Source organism: Ambystoma mexicanum, chromosome 6p (assembly GCF_040938575.1).
Source record: "Ambystoma mexicanum isolate Mex_15411 chromosome 6p, UKY_AmexF1_1, whole genome shotgun sequence".
Classification (NCBI taxonomy): Eukaryota; Metazoa; Chordata; class Amphibia; order Caudata; family Ambystomatidae; genus Ambystoma; species Ambystoma mexicanum.
Window position 1 is genome coordinate 1147499684 of NC_090935.1, and position 23779 is coordinate 1147523462.

The 23779-nt window shown below is 46.9% G+C and overlaps 1 protein-coding gene across 2 annotated transcripts in view; it reads right to left on the reverse strand.

The window, feature by feature from the left end:
* DOCK8 (dedicator of cytokinesis 8) overlaps positions 1-23779 on the reverse strand; it is a 1170453-nt gene that overhangs the window by 847334 nt on the left and 299340 nt on the right. For both annotated transcript variants that reach the window (XM_069625758.1, XM_069625759.1), the window contains one exon: positions 17759-17934. In XM_069625758.1, the coding sequence (XP_069481859.1) occupies positions 17759-17934 (176 nt within the window). The remainder of the gene's footprint in view (positions 1-17758; positions 17935-23779) is intronic.

Sequence of the window (23779 nt, forward strand, 5' to 3'; positions counted from 1 at the left end):
CACCCCTTGCTTTTTCAGAACTATTGCTCCCCTTCAGTTCCAGTTTTGTAACGCGTTCATGCCCAGAACAGCTGCTACGAGACAGCTTCATGCATTTATTATGGTAATCTGAAAAGTATTTGATAATGTTGCTCCCAAAGGTGGGGGTGTACATACGCAGAAAAATGCCACTCCCAACAGAAAAGTGAATGTCGGTCACCTGCTGCGTCACGTCTTTCCCTCAGAACAAACACATTTCATTTACGGATTCCTTCACAAAAAAATGGAGTTACACCACGTGCTATTTTCGTTGCTCCAATATAAGCCATACCCACCGAGAGGCTACACTTTTATTCAGGAGCGGCCCTAGAAATTGTGGGGCAAAGTGCAGCAAATTAAGTGAGGGGCCCCTTAATTTGCGTTTGATGACATCACAAGAAGTGACAACACAAGATAATGACCACTACGTATGTAGGGAGCAGTGAAAACATGGCAAATATATATATATATATATATATATATAAATAAAATCTGAGAGGAGAATTTCCAATAACTACCCAGCAAAGTATAAACGGTGCCCACTTTTTAAGCCAAACAATTTATAATGAAATATTCCCAAGAAAACAATCCAAACATGAGACGTGCGCTTTAATGGCACTTTTATTTGTTCTTGTGGGTAAGCGTCTGCATTGGAAACATGATCACCTGGGGTAAAATCCGGGTAGCTGAACACTTGAGCAAGCAAACTTTTTTAAATGCTGGCCTCAAAAACACTGAAGCAGGGTTGCCTCTACCCATTAAAAAAAGTGGGTGGACACTGTCCACCCACATGTATCGACTTGTGCCCTGAAAATCAGTACAGGACCAGAACCAGAGAAAATACCCCCTCCAGTGTCCAGGATGCCAACCTCTCTCGTCACATCCTTGGTAAATATTCATGGCTCACTTGCATGCTTCATACATAATGCGAGGAAAATGTTACATTCTACTGAAACGCTTTTTGGCTTGGTAAATATAAACATGTGGAAATCGGTGTTGTGTGCTGGAGGAAGGCATAGCTTTCAGGCATCTTACTGCTGCTGTGCATGGGCTTTCAAAATAAAAATGCCCCTTTGCAGTTCTTAACACAACAATGCTCTCTTAAATAGCCCATCAATAGTAGATTGCACCCACTTTAAACACTCTGCTTTAAGAAAGAAAGTGGTCAGCAGTGCTTGTGAGGCCCTCATCGCCTAATGGGCCGCTGGGAGTAGGGCATTTGTCTCTCCAGCATCGCAGCAGGAGGTTGACAGGTGACACGTTGCCTCACCAGAAGAAACAAAAGGGAGCCAAACCTCGAGGGACAACAGCCGCTTTTGAAAAAGATATTCCGGTAAGCTTCCCCGTAATCATGCATGCTGCAGCGTGTGCCGCCCGTGAGTTCGGAGTGCCCTGCAGCAAGTTTAGGTACTCTAAGCACATGGTCCACGCTGCAACCTGCAAGAGGAGGGTGTCAACGGCACGCTCTGCGCGGGGCCCTAGCAGGCACGCGGACAAATGCAGCTGCACATGCTGCACACGCCTAGCGCCAGCCCTGCTTTTATTACACGCAACCCCATCCCCTACTGACCCTGTCACATTGCACCACTCCTCTCCTCGGCCCACACACACTACGGACTGAACTCTCCCATAAACAAACACACACACACATGCATCCACATTCTCCATCTCTCAACCGGCAAACACGGTGAACTCACACACACACACACACACACACACACACCCGCATGCACACCAGTGGTCGAAGTGTACGAAAAGAAGTAGTGGAACTATGTTGCCTGCTGGCCTGCACCGCCCCCCAAAGACCTCATCGCCGCGGCCCCTCCCATGCACAATAAAAACCCCAAAACACATGTGCCTGCTTTTTAAGGAAACATCCTGTGCAGTGCACTAAGAGTGCAAGTTTCAACTTCTTCTAACACTTTTATTTTAAAACGAAACCATTCCAGAACAGTTTCTTTTTAAAATAAAAGTATAGGAAAGGTAAAACGTAATCAAAATAATTATAGGAGCACCGCTCCCGACCGCTCCTGCCCACTTCGACCACTGATGCACACACATTCACGCAAAAAAACATGCATAAACACACGCAAGCATATACATGCACAAGTACACACACACATACACACTGCACTCACCCACACGCTAACACTGTGGTAAGCCAGACTCAGGAGACAGACAACTCATTTATTTTTAAATTTGTTTATTGGCATTTTTTTACTTCACACCAATTACTCATCATATAGGTGTGCCTCTAATTGCCAGGCTATCAGTTTTCCTGTTATTACACAGTAACACATTAAACATTAACATTTCAAACAAAATTAACATTAACTGTCTCCATATTTTGTCCTTGATAATTAATTCACAAGATTCTAGCAAGGGGGGGGGGTGTCCCGGTCGTGGGGGAGGACTGTTTGAGGTCCATCTGAGTTTATGCACGTCTTGCTCGTGGCGTCATTGCTATCGGTATAGCTCAGGTTGTCTAGGTTGGTTTGTTCATGGGGAGTTATCATCTGAGGGGTGAAACAATTTTCTTGTGATGTCTTTCCATGCTTCTAGTGCCATACTTGAGTCTTCGGTGGATCTAGCTACACTGTCTTCCCAGGCCTTTGTTTCAGCACTCACCCACCTTTCCAGCTCTTTATGCCATACCTTGTACTTTGGTCCTGCAGGCTTTTTCCAAGACATTGCGATAGTTCTTTTAGCTAATATGCACGTTATGTCCATTAGTCTTACTACATGCTTGAGTTTCGCTAGCCTGGGATAAGTTCCCAGAAGACATTCGGCAGGGGTCCACTCATATCTGGTCATGCTCGCCTTTTTTGCATGCCTGCCTTATTCCAGCCCATAGAGTCTGTGTCTTGTTACATTCCCATAGCATGTGGACTAGATTTTCCTAATCCGCCCGCACCAGATATAATGGGACTGCGTTTGTTTACTGATTTTCGACATTTTACATGGGGTTAGGTATGTGCGGTGTAACACATTCAACTGTATCAGTCTTTGTCCCGCCCACATGGGCAGTCCAGCACCGAAATGCTATGGCAATTCCTCTCTGAACAAGAGTACCAAAAGCAACCTCATACACGTGTTTCAGCCTTGCGACCTGGCACAAAACCACTCTGGTCCATGTGTACAATGTCTCCTGTTATACTGGACAGCCTTTTTGCTAGGATTGTGGTTAATATTTTCACATCGTAGTTGAGCATAGCAAGTGGGCGGTAGGAGTCGCACATATCTGCTGGTTTATTTGGCTTGAGCACTGGGACCACAAGGGTCTCTCTCATGCTCTCAGGTACGACCCATCGTTCATATGACTCTTGGAAGACCTCATGAAGCAGGGTGTCAGTGAAGATCTGTATGCTTTATAAAACTCTGAGGGTAGCCCATCCTTGCCTGGAGCCTTGCATGTGGCCAGGGATTTGATTGCTTCTGTTATGTCCTCAGTTGTGATGTCCGTGTCGAGTGTTTTGGATTGTTCGGGGGATAGTCTGGGCAATCCTATTTCTTTTAGTGTATCTGCTGTATGATCTTGGGGTACTCGGTCTTCATGAGAGTATAATTGTGCGTAAAAGCGCTTGAAGGTGTAATTTATGCTCTGCTGGGTCTGGTGCACATCGCCCCGTTCATCCCGCAGTGCAGTGGTTGTGTGTCTAGGGTGTTCCTTTTTGCAGAGCCAGGCCAGTAGTCGGCCCGGTTTATCTGCTTCTGCGTGTGCTCTGTTTGTTCTAGTGGCATAATCAAATTTGGCCAGTCTGCTCCACGCTTTTGTGCAGTCCTCTCTATGTGTTCTGAGTTCTTCTTCTCTCTGTGGGGTGTCAGTAGGGGTGGATTCCAGTCTCTCTATTTCCCATTCCCGTTGGTCTAATTCTCTTCGCAGTAGTTTCCTGATGCCTCCCGCTTTGGCTATGATTTCCCCTCGTGTTACTACATTTAAGGCATCCCACATTGTGCTTATGTGTTCTACACTGCCCGTGTTTTCTTCTATGAAAATTGTCAATGGTGACTTGTAGTTCATCTTTGAATGCCTGATCCTTCAAAGCATCTACAGGCATTCTCCACATGGGGATGGGAGGTCTGGGGCCGATGTGGTTCCATTCCACGAGATGGTTCTCCCTAGATATTGCACTCCTTCTATCTGGGGTAGGTGTTCCCTGCTTATGAAGACATAATCTAATCTTGTGTGGAGGCCATGTGGGGACGAGAAGTATGAGTAGCCTCGCTCCTCAGGGTGTAATTCTCGCCATGCGTCTGCTAAAACCAGCCCGTCCGTCATGGTGTTCAGAGCTGTTGTGACCGCCAATGGGCCTTTTGGTTAGGGTGAGGACCTGTCAAGTTTGGGTTATGCACACAGTTAAAGTCTCCCCCACATATGAAAAAGCTGTTCCTGTATTGAGTCATTTTAGTGCACATTGTGTTCAAATGGGCTGGGATGCTATTGTTGGGGAAATATGAATTTACTATGCATACTTCTGTTTGCTCTATGCGTCCCCATATTATCACATATCTGCCCTGAGTCCTTTTCCGGTTTGGTTAGGTGACATGGGAGTTGGGGGTTGATCCAGGTGTACACACCTCTTGCATATTTGGAGTAGGAGGTTCCCAATCCCTGATCCCCTCAGTGTTCCCCGAGTTTGGCCTCAGATTCTGCCATGCAGTGCGTCTCTTGTAGTAGGGCTATCCCCACTCCCTTCTTATGGAGATAGGATTTGATTCTATTCCTGCGAAGGTAAGTGCCCAGGCCACGCACATTCCATGTCATTATCTTTATTAGCCCTGCCATGGCGGTTCAGTGGGGAGTGCCAGGTTCCCCCGTCCCTCATAGTAATTGTCTGCGGTTGCTGTCATACCACCGATGTTCCCCATCAACTGCATGTTCCATCTTATCAGGTCTTCGTCTTCCTCCCACCCTCCATCCCCCCTCACTTTGCCACTCAGAGATTTACCAACTTTTGTAACCTTCATTCCGGTGAATGAAAAAAAACAAATAACACAACGAAGAACTGCCCCCAGCAGTTTCTTCAACTCACAACGCTTGGGGGCTCCCAAGCCTTCTGGGCCCTTCCAGGCCTTTCGGTACAGGCGCTCTGTAGGCATTCGGCCTGCACATTTTCTGGTGGGGTGGGTCGCTGTTGTTCTCTTATTTGGACCTTTGTACTCCTGTCCAGTAATTTCATCTGTTTGTTGCGGCATTAAATGAAATCTAATGGTCCCTTCTGTGCTTCAGTGTGAATCTCCTCGTGCAGTGCTGGTCGTCGGTTTATCTCCTGTCCGCTTTTGCTGTTTCCTCCACGTCGTCTGCAAGGTTATTATATTCAGGCCACATCTTTGCTGCAGCTGGAGTCTCTAGGAAGATTGCTTTTCCCTTATAAAGTACTTTGAGACGTGCTGGGTAGAGTAGCATGTACTTAAGATTAAGTTTCTGTAGCCTTGCTTTTACCGGTACAAAGGAGTTCCTTGCGCGTTGCACAGCAGGAGTATAATCTGGATACATAACTATTGTGGAATCATTTCTCCTGATCTCCCCTCCTTCCCTTGAGAATCGCAGTATTGTCTCTGTCACGAAAATGTAAGGTTTTCGCTATTATTGGTCGTGGGTGCGATCCTGGTGGGGGTCACTTTTGCAGGGATCTATGGGCTCGTTCCACAGAGAACCCCTGGGTGAGTTTTCCTGCTCCTATTTCTTGTTGTAGCATTGTTTCTATGAATTCTGTTGGGTTCAGGCACTGCATGTCTTCTGGGATTCCCAGTATGCGGAAGTTATTACGACGAGCGCATCCTTCTGCATCCTCAGAGCGTGCCTCTAGTCTCGCCACTGTCATCTCCAATTCCTGGACTCTTGCTGTCAGGTCTTGTGTGGCTTTGGTGTTGCCTTGTAGCGATGTCTCTGTTGCAGTCACTCTTTCCGCCAGGTTGCAGGGTCCTGTCACATTAGCTGCATGTCTGACTTTACTTCCCCTATCTTGTCATCAATGAATGTGCAAAGCGCCGCAATGGCCTGGAGGACTTGCGTATCCCTGGGATCTGCTTCTGGGTCTGACGGTTCTGCGGTGGCAGCAGCATCTTGAACTGGTTGCTGTTTGGGTTTGACGTAGTATAGGAGTCCATTGTTGCTGATTTTGATTTGCTTTTAGGGGGGGGACATATCCTTTCTCAGGGCTTCCAGTCCGTTGTGGTGGGCTGCGTGCTGTTCCCCTGTGGCCTGTTTGGTGTGTCAGTGGCCGGCAGTAGGTAGCCCTTGCCTAGGTGGTATACCGTGGTTGGGTATTTGGCTACTTTGATTTGAGGTGGCACTTCTCAGCTCCGCCTGCTTGTATCGAGCTCCAAGTCTACACAGGAGTGTCTCAGTTTATTGTGTGCTCCGTTTTCGGTCCCTTCATTCTGCTCTGTGTCAGCTATCTGTTAGTTTTCATCTGTCATGCTTGATGTTCTGTTCCCGGGTTTTGGGACGAGTGGGTTGGTGGTTCAGTTACTAGGTCGTTGGTCCTGGAGGTCTTGCCTATGACCAGTTAGGTGCCGGGTGTTGTGCTTTCCTGCTTTATTGTATCCGCTCAGTGTTACTTCGCCCTTGTTGTCTCGCTTGGTGTGTTCACTCGATGAGGCTCAGTTCATTTATTTGTTTTGTGGCTGGGCTTCAGTCTGAGCATATTATCCGCTGCTTTAGGATCACTGCAATTTTCGGTAGAGTCCAGTGTCTTGGAAAGTCTCTGGGCGTCAACCGGCGCAGGGTGGGGTGGATGCGTTCAGTGGCCACTGTTTGGAGCTGCGGTCGGTTCCCCACTTCTTGTAGGTTTCAGGCAGCTTTGTGATGGTGCATAGCGGCAGCCCCACTTGGGCCTTCAATCTAGGGTTCTCCTTGCCTGTCTGTTCTAGCTTTGTTGTTGGGCTCTGTGCGTAATTTGCCATTGGTGTACTCTTGCTGTGGCAGAGCCTCACTCATGGCTCTGTGTTCTATGCTTCGCTGTCACTGTATGGGCACCGTGTCGCAGTGCCACTGTTACTTGCACGCAGCTTGCTAAATAAGTCTGTGTGTGCTGCCGCTCGCCCAAGTTTATGGCCAGCTCCTCCATTTTGATCCTCTCCTTTCCCCCCCTTTGTTAACTGTTTATACAGCCCGCCCGCGGTATTGTTCAGGCCGTTAATGGGGGTAATGGGGTTTGGCGCCTTGCAGTGTTCTACTCACAGTACTCTGGTTGGCTGGTCCATGTGTCGCAGCCTCTCTCCCCCGGGGTTGCGCCGTCTCAGACTCCTTCTCTTGCAGCCTAGTCCTCAGCGGTGTCGGTGGGAGGGGCCACGTTCTTCCGCCACCTCTCTGTTCTGCTCGGTCTCGCCCGCAGGGTCCGTCTTTGGGTTTTCTGCAGGGCCCTCTCCCACTTGGTGGTGTTTTGCGGTTTCTGTGCCCGCTCCCTTCCGGTGATCCGGGGCTGCCACTGGCTCTGGTGTCCCGCCTTCGGCTTACGGAGCCCGACACTGTGAGCTCAGTAGGGGCGCCGTCGCTGGCTGCTGTGGTGTCGGGTGGGGACCACTGTGGCAGGTGCAAAAGATCTTCCTCGTGGCTGTCTTTCCCTGTGGCACTGCCGATTCTCCATTCAGGCGCACCCTCTTGCAGCGGCGTTCGATTCCGCGACGAGGGCCGCCATCTTGGGTGCCGCAGGGGCTCACTTTTAACTGCTTCGTTTTCTTGGCTGCAGCTTCCGATTTCTCCTGGCAATTAAGTCGAGCATAGGAGAAGGGTTCTTCTGTTCCTGGATTCAAATCTTATTTCTGTGCGTGTTGTTTTAATGCTGCAATGCCATCTGTTACAGGATCATGGACAGGAGCTCCTCAGGTTTCCGTCCTCACGCCATGCGTGCTGGCCACCGACGGACAACTCATTGTGGTTTGTAAGGTGATTGTTTAATTTAAGTGCAAAAACCTTATACTAACCCATGCTTCTTGTCCCTACGCTGAAAGAAACAAAAGAGCTTTAAAGGGTGGACATCAGGATGTCACACAAAAGAAAGTCTCTCTGCTGTCTCATGTTTTACACCCCCTCTTGAGGTCGGTTTAATTGCAGCCCATTCTGGGCCTGATAAATAATCACCCCGGGTCCTAGGTTTTGCACTCCTTCTTGGGGTTGGTTTGCTTGTGTCCCACTCTGGTCATGAGGGATTCTCACCCCGTCCTTGGATTTTGAGTTTCGCACCCAGTCTTTGGGTATCTAGACTTTAATCCTCTTTTGGGCTATTCGGTTTCCCAGCCCCTGTTAGGCTCTTTGGGCTTTTAGCCCCTCCTTGGCTCTTGGGTTTCTTAGCCCCTCTTAGGCTCTTGGGTTTTCAGCTCCTCCTGAGCTCTCGGGTTTCTTAACCGGTCTTGGGCTCTTGCCATTTCAGCCCCTCTTGGGCTATCTGGTTTCTCTGCCCCTGTTGGGCTCTTTGGGCGTTCAACTCCTCTTCAGCTCTTGGGTTTCTTAGCCCCTCTTAGGCTCTTGGGTTATTTCAGCAGCTCATGGGCTCTTGGGTTTCTCAGCCCCTCATTGGCTCTTTGGTTTTGCAGGCCCTTTTGTGTTATTTGTCTTCTCACCCTTGCTTGGGGTTTATGGATTCTCGACCCACCTTGGGCTCTCTGGTTCCACAGCCCCCCTTGAGCTATTCGGATCCTCACCCATTCCAAGCTTGCCCGTCTTCCTCCCAATAACGTGGGCGCACTGCGTACCTGGTTTGCAGATGCAGAACTGCAGTTCCAGTTTCTCCCTGGTCTTCTGCATCAGTTCGCAAGCATCAGTGTTTCCTGTCGACTTGTGCCAGGACTTCAGTGTCGTTCCCGCAAGTGTGACTCTTGTCTCTGACATCTCCAGCTTCCGGTCTGTTCACAGGACCCAGCTTTTTTTTTTTTTTCTCTCTCTCTCTCTCTCTCTCTCTCTCTCGCAAAGGTGGTCACTGTGACTGGTGAGAAACCACACCAGCTACATCTCTATGAATAGCCCCACATTTCTCTCATGCAATCCCCACATAGCTAATTAAGACAATAGATTCCAGAGACTAGGGAGAGTAACACATATCCCTGTTAAGGGATGTCCTGTCCTCTAAGTTGGGGATCTCCCCCAGGGGACTCTTGCTTGCCCTGGCTCCCCCATGGGAAGAGGGACAAATTCCCTGAATTTGTCACATACCCCTTCCATTAGTGTGAAGCTCCCCTCTTGTGGGGTTGTGACTCGGGTAAACCCACCTTCCTGACAAACCTAGGGTGCTTCAGAGGCTTTTGTCTGGAAATTCCTTCCAGGTTGACAGAGGGGAGTTTTTCTCTGAGATCTCTTTCTTGGGACCCGGTTGGAAAAAGTCTTGAAAGGTTGGAAAATCTGTCCCAGGTATGCTCTCATCAAACACAATTTCACTTTTATATATATATATAGAGAGAGAGAGAGAGAGATATACAAGGGCATACTACAGGCGATTCGTTGTATGTTCTGCAGCAATACCAAGGCATGCAATCACATGCTTTTCTGCTAAGGACGAGTTTTGGAAACACCTCCTATGGGTGACAAGAGGTCCTATCGCCTATGGTAGGGTGGAATTATGTATGTGAAAAGGTGGGGACGATTCTATCCAAATGTATTGCAAAATGAAAAATTCCTGAAAGTGACATACTCCCTTTGCTAAAACATGCATGCCTATGGCTTTAAGTCATGTCAAACGAATGTAATTGTTGTAGAGGGATGGAAGCTTTGTGATGGAACTTCCTATTCTGTAAAATCAGAACAAAATGGAGCAGCCTGCTGATGCACTTCATGGCAAACCCCACTTCTGCAGAGCAGGGGCCAGATCATCCAACTTTTGCACCAGTGCTAAAATATAGCATATGCACTAACCATCAGTTTTGCTCCTTAGGTAATATGGAGGTAATATGGAATGGATCATACAGGTTTTGTCGCAATCCATATTATTGAAAACCTTTTGTGCAAATGCAAAATTGAATCAGACTGTTATTTGTACAATGCTTGCTGCAAACCTTAAAAAAAGGGAAATGTGTTTTCTACATTTCATTTAAAGTTACACAGCCAATATAGCAAAGAAAAGTCTGCTTCATTTTTTGTGTCCTAGTGTTTAGTTAATACAGTAATAGGGCAAAACCTGTTTGCTTCATTCCTTTAACGTGCTCCATTGTGTTTGCTGATTGAGGAATCACAGAATGCCACATCCACTCTCTCCCCCTACACCTCTTGACTCTTGTATCCCTCCTTGTACATTTCCTGTACAGCCGGTTTGCTATATATACATATAATCCTCCACACATGCACACAGTCCTAGATAGCAAGCGAGATATCATTAGTCTTAGGCAGTCACCGGAAGCCGCAGACAGATGGCGCACAATATAAGCGATGAGGTTTACAGTCTCTCAGAACATCCAGATGCCACCACTCACATAATGCCCAAAACAGACCCTCTGTTGCGTTTTCCCGCCTAACAATGCAATTGATAAAAGTGTTTCCATAAATAAGACTGGCCTCACTTCCTCAAATGTGCACAGTGTTTGTTAAGATTGAGACCAAGAGAACATTTAGGGCAACTCGAAGCCAACCGAGAACATGCAGGACTTGTCAGTCGCTGGCATTTATACAGTTAAAAACATACTAATGGTAACGGGCCTCATTATGAGTTTGGCAGTGCAGTTAAAACATGGTGGTAATTCCGTTACCGCCACTTTTTTGGCAGTAACGGAATTACTGCCATTTTTTCAGCATTGCTGATTTTCAAGACTGGGGGGGGGGTAGTGGAGGGCTGGAGGTAAATCCTCCACTTTTCCTCCAAAAATCTGAATAATTACTGCGGCGGAATGACCGCTAACGGCAATTCCGCCAAACTCTCCACAGGGTCCTATGGACTGCGAAAATGGGGATTTACATTGCCCTTCCAACACTCGTAATCCTGTGGTAACAGTAAATGAGTTTGGCAGTAATTCGACCTAATTTACTGCCCAATTACTGCCAAACTCGTAATAAGGCAGACTGTGTTAATAAAGTTTAGGAACACACCTCCGCAGATTTGGCTTTCATGGACAAGATCATTATAACAAGTTTAAATAATGTGATTTCACATTGTACTCGCATCCAAAACATTGAAAAGGAAAAAAGAATAATGGAGAAAAAGTGGGAGTTAATGATGAAAATTACTCTTTGGCGCCACTGAAACAAATGCAACAAAGTGTGAAATATTGTTCGTATTTAAACTCCAAGACATGTCTATTTCATGCAGTCACATCTTGTCAACTTTACACTAAATAATGCATCAGCAATTAGATTGTTGGTCTTGAGAGGCTGATCAGCAGTGCTTGAGATCAGTGGACCCTTCCACTGCTGTCCTCTGGCCCCTCTCTTCTGAATCATCCAATATAGGTTACCCCAATCGTCAAGGCTCAGCAAAGATAATGTTGCATCATTTAAAAAGAAAAAAACGCCACCTGTTGCAAGGAACTAGGACCTATCCATACTTAAAGTCTTTAATTGCTATCCTGTCTTCACCCATAACACGCACACACTGTACTGAAATGGTGTTCAAGCAAAATGTATAGTTATCCAGGATTAATGTACAATAGATTTACCAGGCGTTAAGGACGGGACCCGCAGAGGGATACCGGGGTCAATAATGGTACCGCAATTTGCGGTACCGTTATTGCCGCCTTCCCCCTTCCCATTGAGCCCTATAAGGGCTCAATGGGAATGGGGAATGGCTCTGGTGAATGGGTAATTATCGGTCCCGCCGACCTCGGACTGGACCGGTAATTGCTCCATCCACCAGACCGGAGTCGGAATGATTTTGGAGGCAGCCATGGCGCTAATAGCCTCGTAATGACTCCCATAGTATCATTTTACAGGAAAATTACGAAATGGTGACCTGTGTTTAATCATTATTTTTAAACTATTCTAGGTGCTATTTTACAATTGTTCAGGACACTGTTGTAATAATGATTGGCATTTAACATGTCTCTTTCAGCCTATCAGACTCAGTTTTGTTGAGCTCCAAGGTTAGCTATAAATCACTATGCTTTCCCTTCTTCCCCTTCCCACTTTCCCTTTGTGTTCCCTGCGTTCACCTGGAAGGGACATCTCTTGGTTGCGGTTCTTCTGTGTATCAGCTTGACATGCTCAGATTATCCCATAGGTGATTTGGGGGAATGTTTAGAACTTTGTCTGGTGAAGGGATCACCAAACGTCAAGGGCACACCTCCGGAAATCTCAAATCCATCACCAAATCATGCTCTGACTAATGCTAGTACCACAACAACGTACTAGAAACTGCCTTCACAGAAACTGCTCAGCTTTATGGGTGCGTTGCATATACTCTTTTCCTGATCACCATTCCCATTGTTCAAATACCAATGTTTGCACACACCCACCTATGGGAGGCCGTTCAAGTCAAAATTACACCTTTGTGAATGTTACATATTGAAGTGAATACAACATGCAGTGAAATGAGTAAGGCATACACTGAGATGACTATAATACGTATTGAAATGAGTATAACATGTATTGAAATGAGTATGACATGTATTGAAATGAGTATGACATACACTGAAATTCAATGAATAAGACATGCATTGAAATGAATAGAACACACATTGAAATGAATATGACACCTATTGAAGTGAATATGACACACGTTGAAGTGAATATGACATGCAATGGAATGAATATGGCACCCATTGAAATGAATATGACACACGTTGAAATAAATATGACACCCATTGAAATGAATATGACATGCATTGAAATAAATATGACACACGTTGAAATAAATATGACTCACGTTGAAATAAATATAACACCCATTGAAATGAATATAAAACACGAAGTAAATAGGACACGCATTGGAATGAATATGACACCCACTGAAATTAATATGTCACACGTTGAAGTGAATAGGACATGCAATGGAATGAATATGACACCCATTGAAATAAATATGACAAACGTTGAAATAGATATGAGACACGTTGAAATAAATTTGATACCCATTGAAATGAATATGACACCCATTGAAATAAATATGACACACGTTGAAATAAATATGACATACATTGAAATAAATATGAGTCACGTTGAAATAAATATAACACCCATTGAAATAAACATGACACCCATTGAAATGCATACGACACGCATTGAAATAAATATGACACGTTGAAATAAATATGACTCAAGTTGAAATAAACATAACACCCATTGAAATGAATATAAAACACGTTGAAGTGAATAGGACATGCAATGGAATGAATATGACACCCATTGAAATGAATATGACACAGGTTGAAGTGAATAGGACATGTAATGGAATGAACATAACACCCATTGAAATAAATATGAAACAGGTTGAAGTGAATATAACATTCATTGGAATATGAAACCCATTGAAATGAATATGAAACAGGTTGAAGTGAATATTACATTCATTGGAATAAATATGACACCCATTGAAATAAATATGACACACATTGAAGTGAATATAACATGTATTGGCATGAATAAGACACACATTGAAATTAACAGGACATGCATTGAGATAATTATGACATCTATTGAAATGAATATGACACACTTTGAAGTGAATAGAACATGCAATGGAATGAATATGACACCCATTGAAATGAATGACACACGTTGAAGTGAATATAACATGCATTTGAATGAATATACCATGCATTGGAATGAATAAAACATGGATTAAAATGAATAGGACATGCATTGAAATAAATATGACACCCATTGAAATGAATATGACGCATGTTGAAGTGAATAGGACATGCAATGGAATGAATATGAAACCCATTGAAATGAATATTGCACATATTGAAGTGAATGTAATATGTATTAAAATTAATTTAACATCCATTTGAATGAATAAGTCATTACCTCCATGTCCCCATTCCTCTTCCCAGTGCTTACCTTTGAGTACGTTCCGTGCTCACTGGAACTCTTTTCTTTTCAAGCTGCCCTCCTCCAATTGGAAGGAGTTATCAGGTGTTCTAGGGCTTTGGTGGTCTTCAGGTCTTCGATCTAGTGGAATGATGTTATGGATCGGAAAGACAACACCTTGGCTCTTGCTTCCATCAACCATCAGGGGGCTACGGGGTCCCGCTCCATGGAGGATCTGGCTTTGTCCATTTGGACCTGGGGCACGGCACACCTGGTCTCCTTGAGAGTGGTCCATATCCGGGGGGTGGACAATGTGACTGTGGACCGGCTCAGCAGGGTGTTTCCGGTCTCAGCGGAGATGTCTCTTTGTCCCAAGGTTTTTCAGGATGTGTGTCAGTGGTTCGGCATCCCTGGATGGACCTCTTTGCCTCCCCCTGCAACACTCAACTTTCCTGGTTTTGCTTGAGGACTCTGCCCCCCAGGGGTTTGTGGGGTGGTGGACGCTCTTCCCTTGACTTGGCCCCTCAGAGCTTCTTTATGCCTTTCCTCCAAATCCCCTGATTCTGCAGGTCATCAGCACAATCAGATCATCTCCATGTGTGTTTATCCTAGTGGTCCCTTACTGGCCTCAGAGGGGGTGGTTCCCGGGCCTTCTGGGGATGCAGTTAGCTTCTCCTTGGGTGTTGCTCAGGTGGCCGTCTGCATTGCGGGTGGTCAATGTCCCCCTTCTCCTCTCTCATCCGTTGTGGGTTCTGGAAACGGAGAGGAGGGATCTCCTGGCATTAGGCCTTTCAGCTGCAGTGGCTGGGATGGTTCAGAGGGCGCGTCAGTCCTCTACACTTAAGTTCTGACCGTCATTGGGCTAATTTTCTGGCTTGGTGTCACCTGAAGTGTGTCCTGGCACTGGAGTGTGGCATCCCAGACATTTTGCAATTTCTTCATGAGGGGGCAGAGAAGGGTTTGGTGGTCTCTACTTTCTGTTCTCAGTGGTCTGCCATTCGGGCTTTCCAGGTTTCCTGGTTCTCTCCGGTAGGGGGCGAGGCTCTGGTCTCAACGATCTTGAAAGGGGTAGCAGGTACTCATCCTTTGGGTCCAGTTGGGGTTCCCCGTGGGACCTTCCTTTGGTCATGTCCATATTGCAGAAGCCTCCATTTTAGTCCCAGGAGGAGGTGGAGATGAAATAGTTGTTGCTGAAGATTACCTTCCTGATTGCCATTACTTTGGCTCAGCATTTGGGGGAAATCAGGGCCCTCTTGCGTAGGCCACTGTTTCTAGTGGTCGAGGAGGAGGCTTTGGTGCTGGGCTGTGACCCCTCGTTTGTGCCCAAGGTCGCCTCTTGGTTCAATCGGTCTCAGGAAGTGGTTATCTCAGCTTTCTTTCTTGCTCCGTCCTCTCCTAGGGGGGAGGCTTGGCATTGTCTGGATGCCAAGCAGGCGGTCTTACATTATCTGTCCCAGCGAGAGGCCTTTTGTCTCACTGATCAGGGGGCTGGGGACTGTGGTTGCCAGGCTTCCATTACAACGATTAGCCGGTGGACTAATCTTTGATTCTATGAGTCTGTGGGCCTCTGTACTGCAGCTTGGGTCCAGGGTCGGTCCACAAGGGGGGGACCGTCTCCTGGGCAGGCCTGCGGGGGCTACCTTAGTTGGATATTTGCCGAGCTGCCACATGAGCTACACATAATACATTAATTCTGCATTACCAACTCAACATGGAGGGGCTCCAGTCTACGTCCTTTGGTGTGGGTGTCTGGAGGCTGTGTCTGGTTGAGGTTGTGATAGGAGTCATGGTCAGCATGCCTTTGGCTTTTTGCTGTATCTTGAATAAATTGGTGTTGGGTGGGTATCGCATTACCGTTGGTGTCTGTGTCTTTTGTGGTGGGCATGGGCGTCCTTCCCGTTTCTGCTTTGGTACAACTCAAAGGTAAGTACCTGGATGAGAAAGAGGGACGTGGAGGTAATACTCAGATTACTTACTGGTAATCTTGAATATTCCCCCTCCTCCTCCTCCTCTGTCACACCCACCCAGGACCTTTGCTCGGCCCTGGCTGCACACTTCACTGAAAAAATGCAAGACATCCTTTTCTCTCTCACTTCCACACCACATCATACACCAACACTTCTGGAGCCTCCCTTTGCCACTCTACCACTTCTCCTCTCTTCTCTCAATCCCATTACACCTGATGAGGTCGCCAGACAAGTCCGATCTATGAAGGCCTCATCCAAACAGGTGGACCCCTGCCCCTCCAAAACCATTAAGTACAACATTGACTCTCTTTCTCCAGCCTTGGCTGATCACTGCAATCTCTCTTTTGCCACTAGAGTTTTCCCATCTTCTCTTAAGCACTCCATTATGCACCCTCTGCTTAAGAAACCCTCTGCCGAACCCTCCATTCCAGCAAACTACCGCCCTATCTCTATCACCCCCTTCCTGGACAAACTCTTAGAGAAGCTGGCTATCTCTCAGCTCACCCTCAACACTGAATCTGCTGGTTGCCTCCACGACCATCAGTTTGGCTAGAGAGCATCCAGAGGAACGGAAAACGCTCTTCTGAATACCTGTGAAGACCTGCTCTTAAATCTCGACACTAACACCCCTCTGTCCTCATTCCTATTGACCTCGTCTCTGCCTTTGACATGGTAAACCACAACATCCTGATTGCACGTCTCCGTGACACCCTGGGAATCACAGGTCAGGCTCTGGCGTGGGTAACCTCATTCTTTTCCGGCCGTCCATCCCAGGTGGAACTTGGGTCTTTTCTTTCTACTCTCACTCTTTCAACCTGTGGTGTTTCCCAGGGTTCTAACATAGCCCCCTGGTTCTTCAAGGTCTACATGGCTGCGCTGGCATGTGTGATTGTCACTTTCATCTCTAACATTCAGTGTTACGCTGATGACATGCAACTCTCTTTCAGGCTACCCTGAGCAACCTCTTATACCTTTCTTATATCGGACTGTCTGTCCGCAATTCAGCCATGGTGTGCTGGAACCTACCTCTGCCTCAGTGCCAGTAAGACTGAGAACTTTCACATCAGGACTCCTGCTCCCACATTCCCACTCTCTTTCTGGTCAGCCTCCCTTGGTCCTGCACCTGCACTCACCTGTGAGGCAAAACACCTTGGGGTCATCTTTGACTACACTCTATCCTTCACTCACATTTCGCACATCTCTAAAAAGTCCAACTACCGGCTGCACCTCCTCAGTGATACGTTTCCTTTTCTCACCTTCCCCCAGGGAAGTACTTATTAAGAACTGGGCGAAGAACTCTTGCTTTGCCTTACGTCCTGAGGAAGGTCTCCGACCGAAACACGTGTCGACGTTTCTGTGTGACAAATACCTGACCCACAAATCTGGTGGTAGATACACCACGACACCTAATGTTAGGAACTGGGTCTATTGTTCAATATATGAAGTAAAGCTGTGTTCCTAAAACCCAATGATAAGTGAAACATCATGGGTTGTTGTGTTCTGTGTAAATGTATGAATGAGATTTGTATGTGGCTATGAATGTGGATATGAAATATTTTTTAGGAATTTTTTATTGAGAAAATGTTATTTCATATGATAAATGTATCTAATAAAATATGAATTTGTACTAAGGAGTGTCATTCCATCCTACTGATCCAATCTTTGGATATCTATTCACTATACCTGAAGGATCAGGGTTTGACGTGCAGGCCTACCCCTTTATTTTTCCATTATTTAAATTGAACATGAATACAAAACAAATTAATCTATTGGACCCAATCTCTCGTCCATGTACTTGGCAGTATGCCCGTTTTAGACGGTAGCCAGCAATTCAGCATGCACTACTGCACTTGGTATTGTATATAACTTTGATTGTGCTTACCCGTCCTCTGGCAGGGAAGGCTGCACGGTCCTGCATTCTCTCGGTGTGAGTATGAGGTCCAAGTCATCCTCAGTGAAGTCCCCAATAACTTGTGCGAGGTCTGGGTCCTGGGTGTTCAGCTGTGTCATGAGGACCCCTTCAAAGTCTGGTGGGTCGACCACGTCATAAAAATGAGGCTGTAGATTGGAAGACCAATAATTAGGTTAGGTTTTCTACAGCCAAGCACATGGCTGATGCCTATTACAAAGAAGTCATTGTACACGGATTGACTGCAGATCCTTTCCGCCTCCTGCAGGAGCATGATAACACACATGGCGATAAATGGAATTCCTTCCAGTTGTTCGTAAAGTGCAGTGACAATTTGAATATCACGATGATCACATCCAATTATATGTAAAAAAACAGTCAGAATTAACATTTGCGATTCAAAATCACGCCCTTATCACTCTCCTGTCAGGAGCCCACTCATACATACTTAGTGGACAGTCATCAAGGGTCCAATGGGTTCCCTTGTAGCACTCTATCCAAGGGGACGATCAACTTAATTTATCTTATAAAACCTCCCTGAAGTCCTTGAGAGGGTGAAGGAGATGGAGAGAACAGGCATTGTGAATTAAGAGCGTCCCCAAGCACCTTGTTAACCCAGAGCACAGTGCGAGCTAGAGGCCACCTGGGAACAGGTAGTGCGTGTGTGCTGATTCACAAACCTTTTTCCAGTTGCAGATGTCACTTATGGACAGAACAAGTCATAATTTAGGCATGCACAAATTACGCATGATTGAAAAATGTGCAATCCCATGTGAATATGCTTAGGTAAGCACGAGTAACGGACTAACATCTGTGCATTGTATGCACAAAACATACATCTGCATAGGTCAGAGTTTCCAGAGGAGCATCAAGAGCATAGCTAAGGGAAGGTGGTGCAAATGTTTGGATTTTCACAAACATTTCCAAGCACTTTTCCCACAAATATCTGCAGACCTAATTAGGTTACACCTTTTGTACCACTTGTTTCGTATTCAAATGTTTAGGTTTCTCTTATTATTTTTTAAATATTTTACTTTCTACATTAACTGTATTTTACATATATTTTATCTTTTTTCCAAATCACATTTTCACTTATATAATTGTTTTATTTTAGTTTTTTTGTAATGCGCATCCGACAATTATCAGTTAGCAATCACTGTTAAGGTTTACACCATGATATGTTGTCCAATTTCTGAATCATGTAATTTTTTTTCCTGTTGTCTCATTGATTGGCAGGAACGATGCCATTGTTTTTGTGCTCTCTCTCTTTCAGTCAACAGCTGCTTCTGAAATTAATTCTGCCTTGTTCCTGCACCCCCTTTCGTTCTCAATACTGGAGGTGTAGGGGGCTGATTTACTAAGCTAAATAAGTTGCTTAAGTAAGACTACATTTACAAAAAATAGTTGAATTTAAGCCATTTCTTGGTGTAAATTGAGTCCAGTAAATCAGCCCAATACAAAAATATGTATGTGTCTTATTGACTAAGCTAATATTGTGTAGGTAAAGCTTAGAGTAAGTAAAACTAAATGTATTAAGATAAAAAAAAAAATAAGTTTAGTAAAACGTACACCAAAAGATGACTTAGGGTCTTATTTAAGAAACTTTTTTAGTTTAGTAAATAAGCCCCGCATGTTGTTCTGATGACCCCCTTAGAGGTATGTTTCTGTCTGCTAAGTCTTCTATTAATTTTATCTAAAGATCAACATCTCGCCATTGAAATACAGTGCCACTATCATTGGTTGAGTCGAGAGTAGCAATTCTCCTTGATAAGGAAGAACAATGACATCCTGATCTGTTTCACTAATGGTCCACTTCTGTTTTACTAGGTACTGGGTATTAAGAATTACACTGGTTCCTGTTCTTGGGTCGGGAGAAGACACAGTGCAGACAAAAGCTTGATGATGGAGGATTGACCGAAATGCATTAGTCTGCACCTGTATCCGTGGTTAAAAGAAGTTTAGTGTTGATGAACAGTGAGATTAAAGTGTCTTTTAGACATGTTTTGTACAAAAAATTATTATTCAAGGAAACACTTTTCATTTAGGCTTTATGGACTAGGCAATGTGCCTTAAAGGGTCATTCCGAGTATGGCGGTAGGGGGTTAACGGCACCGGTAAGGATGCCGGTTCTGTTAACCCCCTACCGCCGCATTACGAGGTCCCTTAGCGGGTCCCACTAGGGCCAGCTGGTTTTACCAGTCGCCCTTTGCGGGACCCGTTAAGGGACCATGGAACTAATAACAGGCCCGTTATTAGCTCCTTCCCCATTCCCATTGAGCCCTATGGGGGCTCAAATGGTAATGGGGAATGGTTTTCGAAATGGGGACTTACTGGGTCCGCATAGGTCGGAATGTCCCGGTAAGTCCCCATTCCGACACCACGGACCCGGACCCGAGTTTGGAGGCAGCCATGGTGCCATGGCTGCCTCCAAACTCGGAATGACCCCCAATGTGTTATGCAACAGGCAACCAGAGCAGTGCTCTAAGAGCATGTGTCATGTTCCCTGCGATTGAGGTGAAACAATAGCCTGGCTGCCCCATTCTGAGTGATTTGATTTGAAGTTTATTTAAATGTATTTACGTTATAGTATTTTAATTTTTGTTGAGAGCAGACCGTACCGAGAGGACCTCGGAGCGCCTTACAAGAGTAAAAGTGCAAGAGGTGGGAGGTGAAACTGAAGTTACAAAATGTTCTTAAGATAGGATAGGAAGATAACGATAGGAGAAGCAGGGGAGGTGGAGACGCTTGAGTAGGTGAGTGCATGTTAGTTTACAGAGTGGAATATGTAGAAGCTGCTTGCTAGCTTGTCTGGTTTTTGTGTGGGTGATGGGTTTAAGTTTGTTGTGAAATTAAGATGGGGTTTTGAGGTCAATGGTTTTGAATGCAATGCAGGGTCCTTTGAAGGCAATCCCCTGGGGTATGGGAAGCCGCCAGTGAAGCTGAGTGAGAGCTGTGTTGATGTGTGAGGGTTTGGGTAGGTGGAGGGAGAGTCTCACTGCTGTGTTTTGAACAGCTTTCAGGAGAGCAAGGGTGCTGTTGGGAAGTCCGATGAGGAGAGCGTTCTCATAGTCATCTTGCACATAACCAGTGCTTGGACTGCGGTGCGGAAGTAGAGGGAAAGTTGTGCTGTATCTTGCCCAGGAGATGCAGTTGTAGGTTGCATGTTTTACTGATGGCAGCTACGTGGTCTGTGAAGGAACGTGTGGGTCGATAGAGAAGCCTAAGGATTTGGCAGGTGTAGAGAGGAATGTGTGTGTGTTATCCATGGCGAGTTCTTTGATCCAAGGGTGAGGGTGGGTTTGTGCCTCAGTCGGTAAATTAGGGGGTATTTCGGCTTGGAATAATTAAGTTTGAGGAAGTGGGTGGCCGCCAGGGGGCGCATGAGGGAAAGTTAAACACTATGTGTGCTCCGAGTCAGAGTGACACAAAGGGGATTTCACTCCCCCCCCCCCTTTGCCCGACCAGAATTCAGATCCGGAGGTGTCCCCCGTGAGGAGAAGCTGCAGGGTGCACTTGCTCCAGGTTTGGAGTCGATCCGCCTATGGACGGCCAAGCTCACCGTGTGTCAAGCGGCAGCGGGAGGGACAGAGTTCCCCAGCCCGCAGCAGTGAACATGGGGAGCCCACATGAAGCCTTGCCCCAAGCAAATCTCACTTTCAAGGAGATGTAGGACACAGGAGGAGGCGACACAAAAGCCAGTGCCAAGTGGTCCAAAGACAGCAAGGAAGCGACTGCAGAATGCCGCAACGAACACACTGGAGTGCCAGTGGCCATCTGGCCCCTGAACTAAGCCAGAAACGTGAGAAGAGACACTGGCCTGGAGGCCCCGGGCTCAGAGGCACAGACAGCACCCTGCCGGATGACCCCATAGGACTAATAGGGTCACCGGCCTGAGGGTGAGTCTTTGGAGAAGCCCCATCTGTCGAGGGCCCAATAACAGGGGCCCCTGAGCACACTTAGGCCGGGGTGCCCCAGGTGGAGGCTGGGATCTCTCTACCTGAGTAAGGCCGGGGTGCCCCAGCTGGAGGCTGGGATCTCTCTACCTGAGGTCAGAAGGAGGGACTGGAGGTGGGTGCCCACCCCGAATACTGGGCGATATGTCCCCCGGTGGATGCCATGGGCCAAGCAGGTAAAGGCCTACAGGGACGGCGGAAAGACCCAAGCAGGCTCAACTACGAAGCCTTGCCATGGGGGAGGAAGTGTCGGGGGCTTTGCAGCAGAGGTTTCGATTTGAAGGCGGGGAGCGCGCCGGGGGGTCACTACCCTTTCAGAAGCTGACATGAAAGGTGATCCGGCGGCCACAAAGTCAGATGTAGCGGCCCTTATGGAACAGATCAGGGGCATCAGATCAGCCCTTGACCAGAGACTAGACAAAATGTATCAGAGACTCCTCTCAGTGGAAGACAAGATACAGGGGCTGGAAGCCAAACGTACTCAGTAGACACCTTGGAGCTTCAAACGGGAGTAAGGCTGGCAGAGCTAGAGAGGAGGGAGGCAAAGACCTCACTCAAACTGGACGATGTGGAGAATAGGGAACGCTGCAACAACCTGCACTTCTTTGCCTTCCCAGAAAAGGGCGGGGAAACGGAAGGGGACATCAGAAGGGCCCTCAGAACGGTGGTATGCACACTCTTCGGTGACAACGCCATGGACAAACCCATCATTGACCGGGCACACAGAGCGGGAGGAGGCTCAAGGGGGCCGGGCATAGTGCTGGCACGCTTCCACTACTACGAACAAAGAACAAGGAACAAGGATCTTGCAACGAGCCTGGGAGGGAGGGTCCAATCAACTATTACTTATTAGGAGAAGGATGTATAGCGCTCTCAAAGTGTCTGACGGAGAAAGGAGTACGCTATCGCTGGGGATTCCCTTTTTCTCTGAACTTTGAGTACAACAGCCAGGAATACCGGTTGGCGATGGAGGACGATATCCATAGAGCCTCAGAGGAATACATGGGGGACTCACGGCTCTGGGCATCAGCCTCGGGAGAGACCGCTGGAGCAGGGGTGTGGCCTACGGGCACCGGAAACAGATGCAAGATGGCGGGGGCCTGCAAGTATAAAAAGACCAATACCCCACCGAGGGGCCCTTTGGGCCCTTTTGGGCCCTTGACCTGACCACAGGCGAGGGTTGGGGCTGGCTGAAGGGGATGTTCAATGACCCGATGTGGTAAACCCACCTATCCAGAGACCTAACCCAGTTTGAGAAATGGCTAGACAGGACCACCACCCAGAAGGGCGCTCAGTCTAATATATATAAGATGCTGATCTCAACTTCAGAGGTGGGGAGATAATCTTTCAAGAGATATTGGGTGGAACTAGCAGGAAGGGAAATTACAGATGAGGACTGGGCTAGAATCTTCCGGGTCACATTCACCTCCACCATTGAACATAACTTGAAGATGCTGCAAGGGTGGCATAGGGATCCGTTGAAAATATCAAGAATGTTCACAGGCACATGACCCATGTGCCCCAGGGGCTGTGGTATGGTGGGGCCCTCGCTCACATGTGGTGGGAATGTCCCAGATACTCATCTTCTGGCAGGAGCTCCTTAGCTGGATCAATGACCTTGTAGGGGCCCAGCTGAGCCTCGACCCGCTCCAGATACTATTAGGAATCCCGACAGGGGACCAGGGGGAGTACCGATTGCCTAGAGTGTGTGAGGTGATGTTACGGGCCGGGTGGCTGGCAGTAGCCCAATATTGGAAAGTGGGGAGAATGCCAACGAGGCAGGAACGGGTAAGTAAGCTGTGTAACATGATGCTAATGGAGAGTTTGACAGCCATTGTGAACGATCACGAGGAGTCCTTCAGGGAGGAATGGGGACTGTTGCTGTCCAGGCTGGAGGGTAATAGGGTCTGAGGGAGAAGCTGGAAAAAGTGCCAATGAGATTTGCTGGGGGCCAATCAAATACACTTGAGACCGCTCAATGCAAGGACTGTCACTGTGCATCCACCCCCGAGTGGTTCTATTGGTGTTTGAACATTTGTTC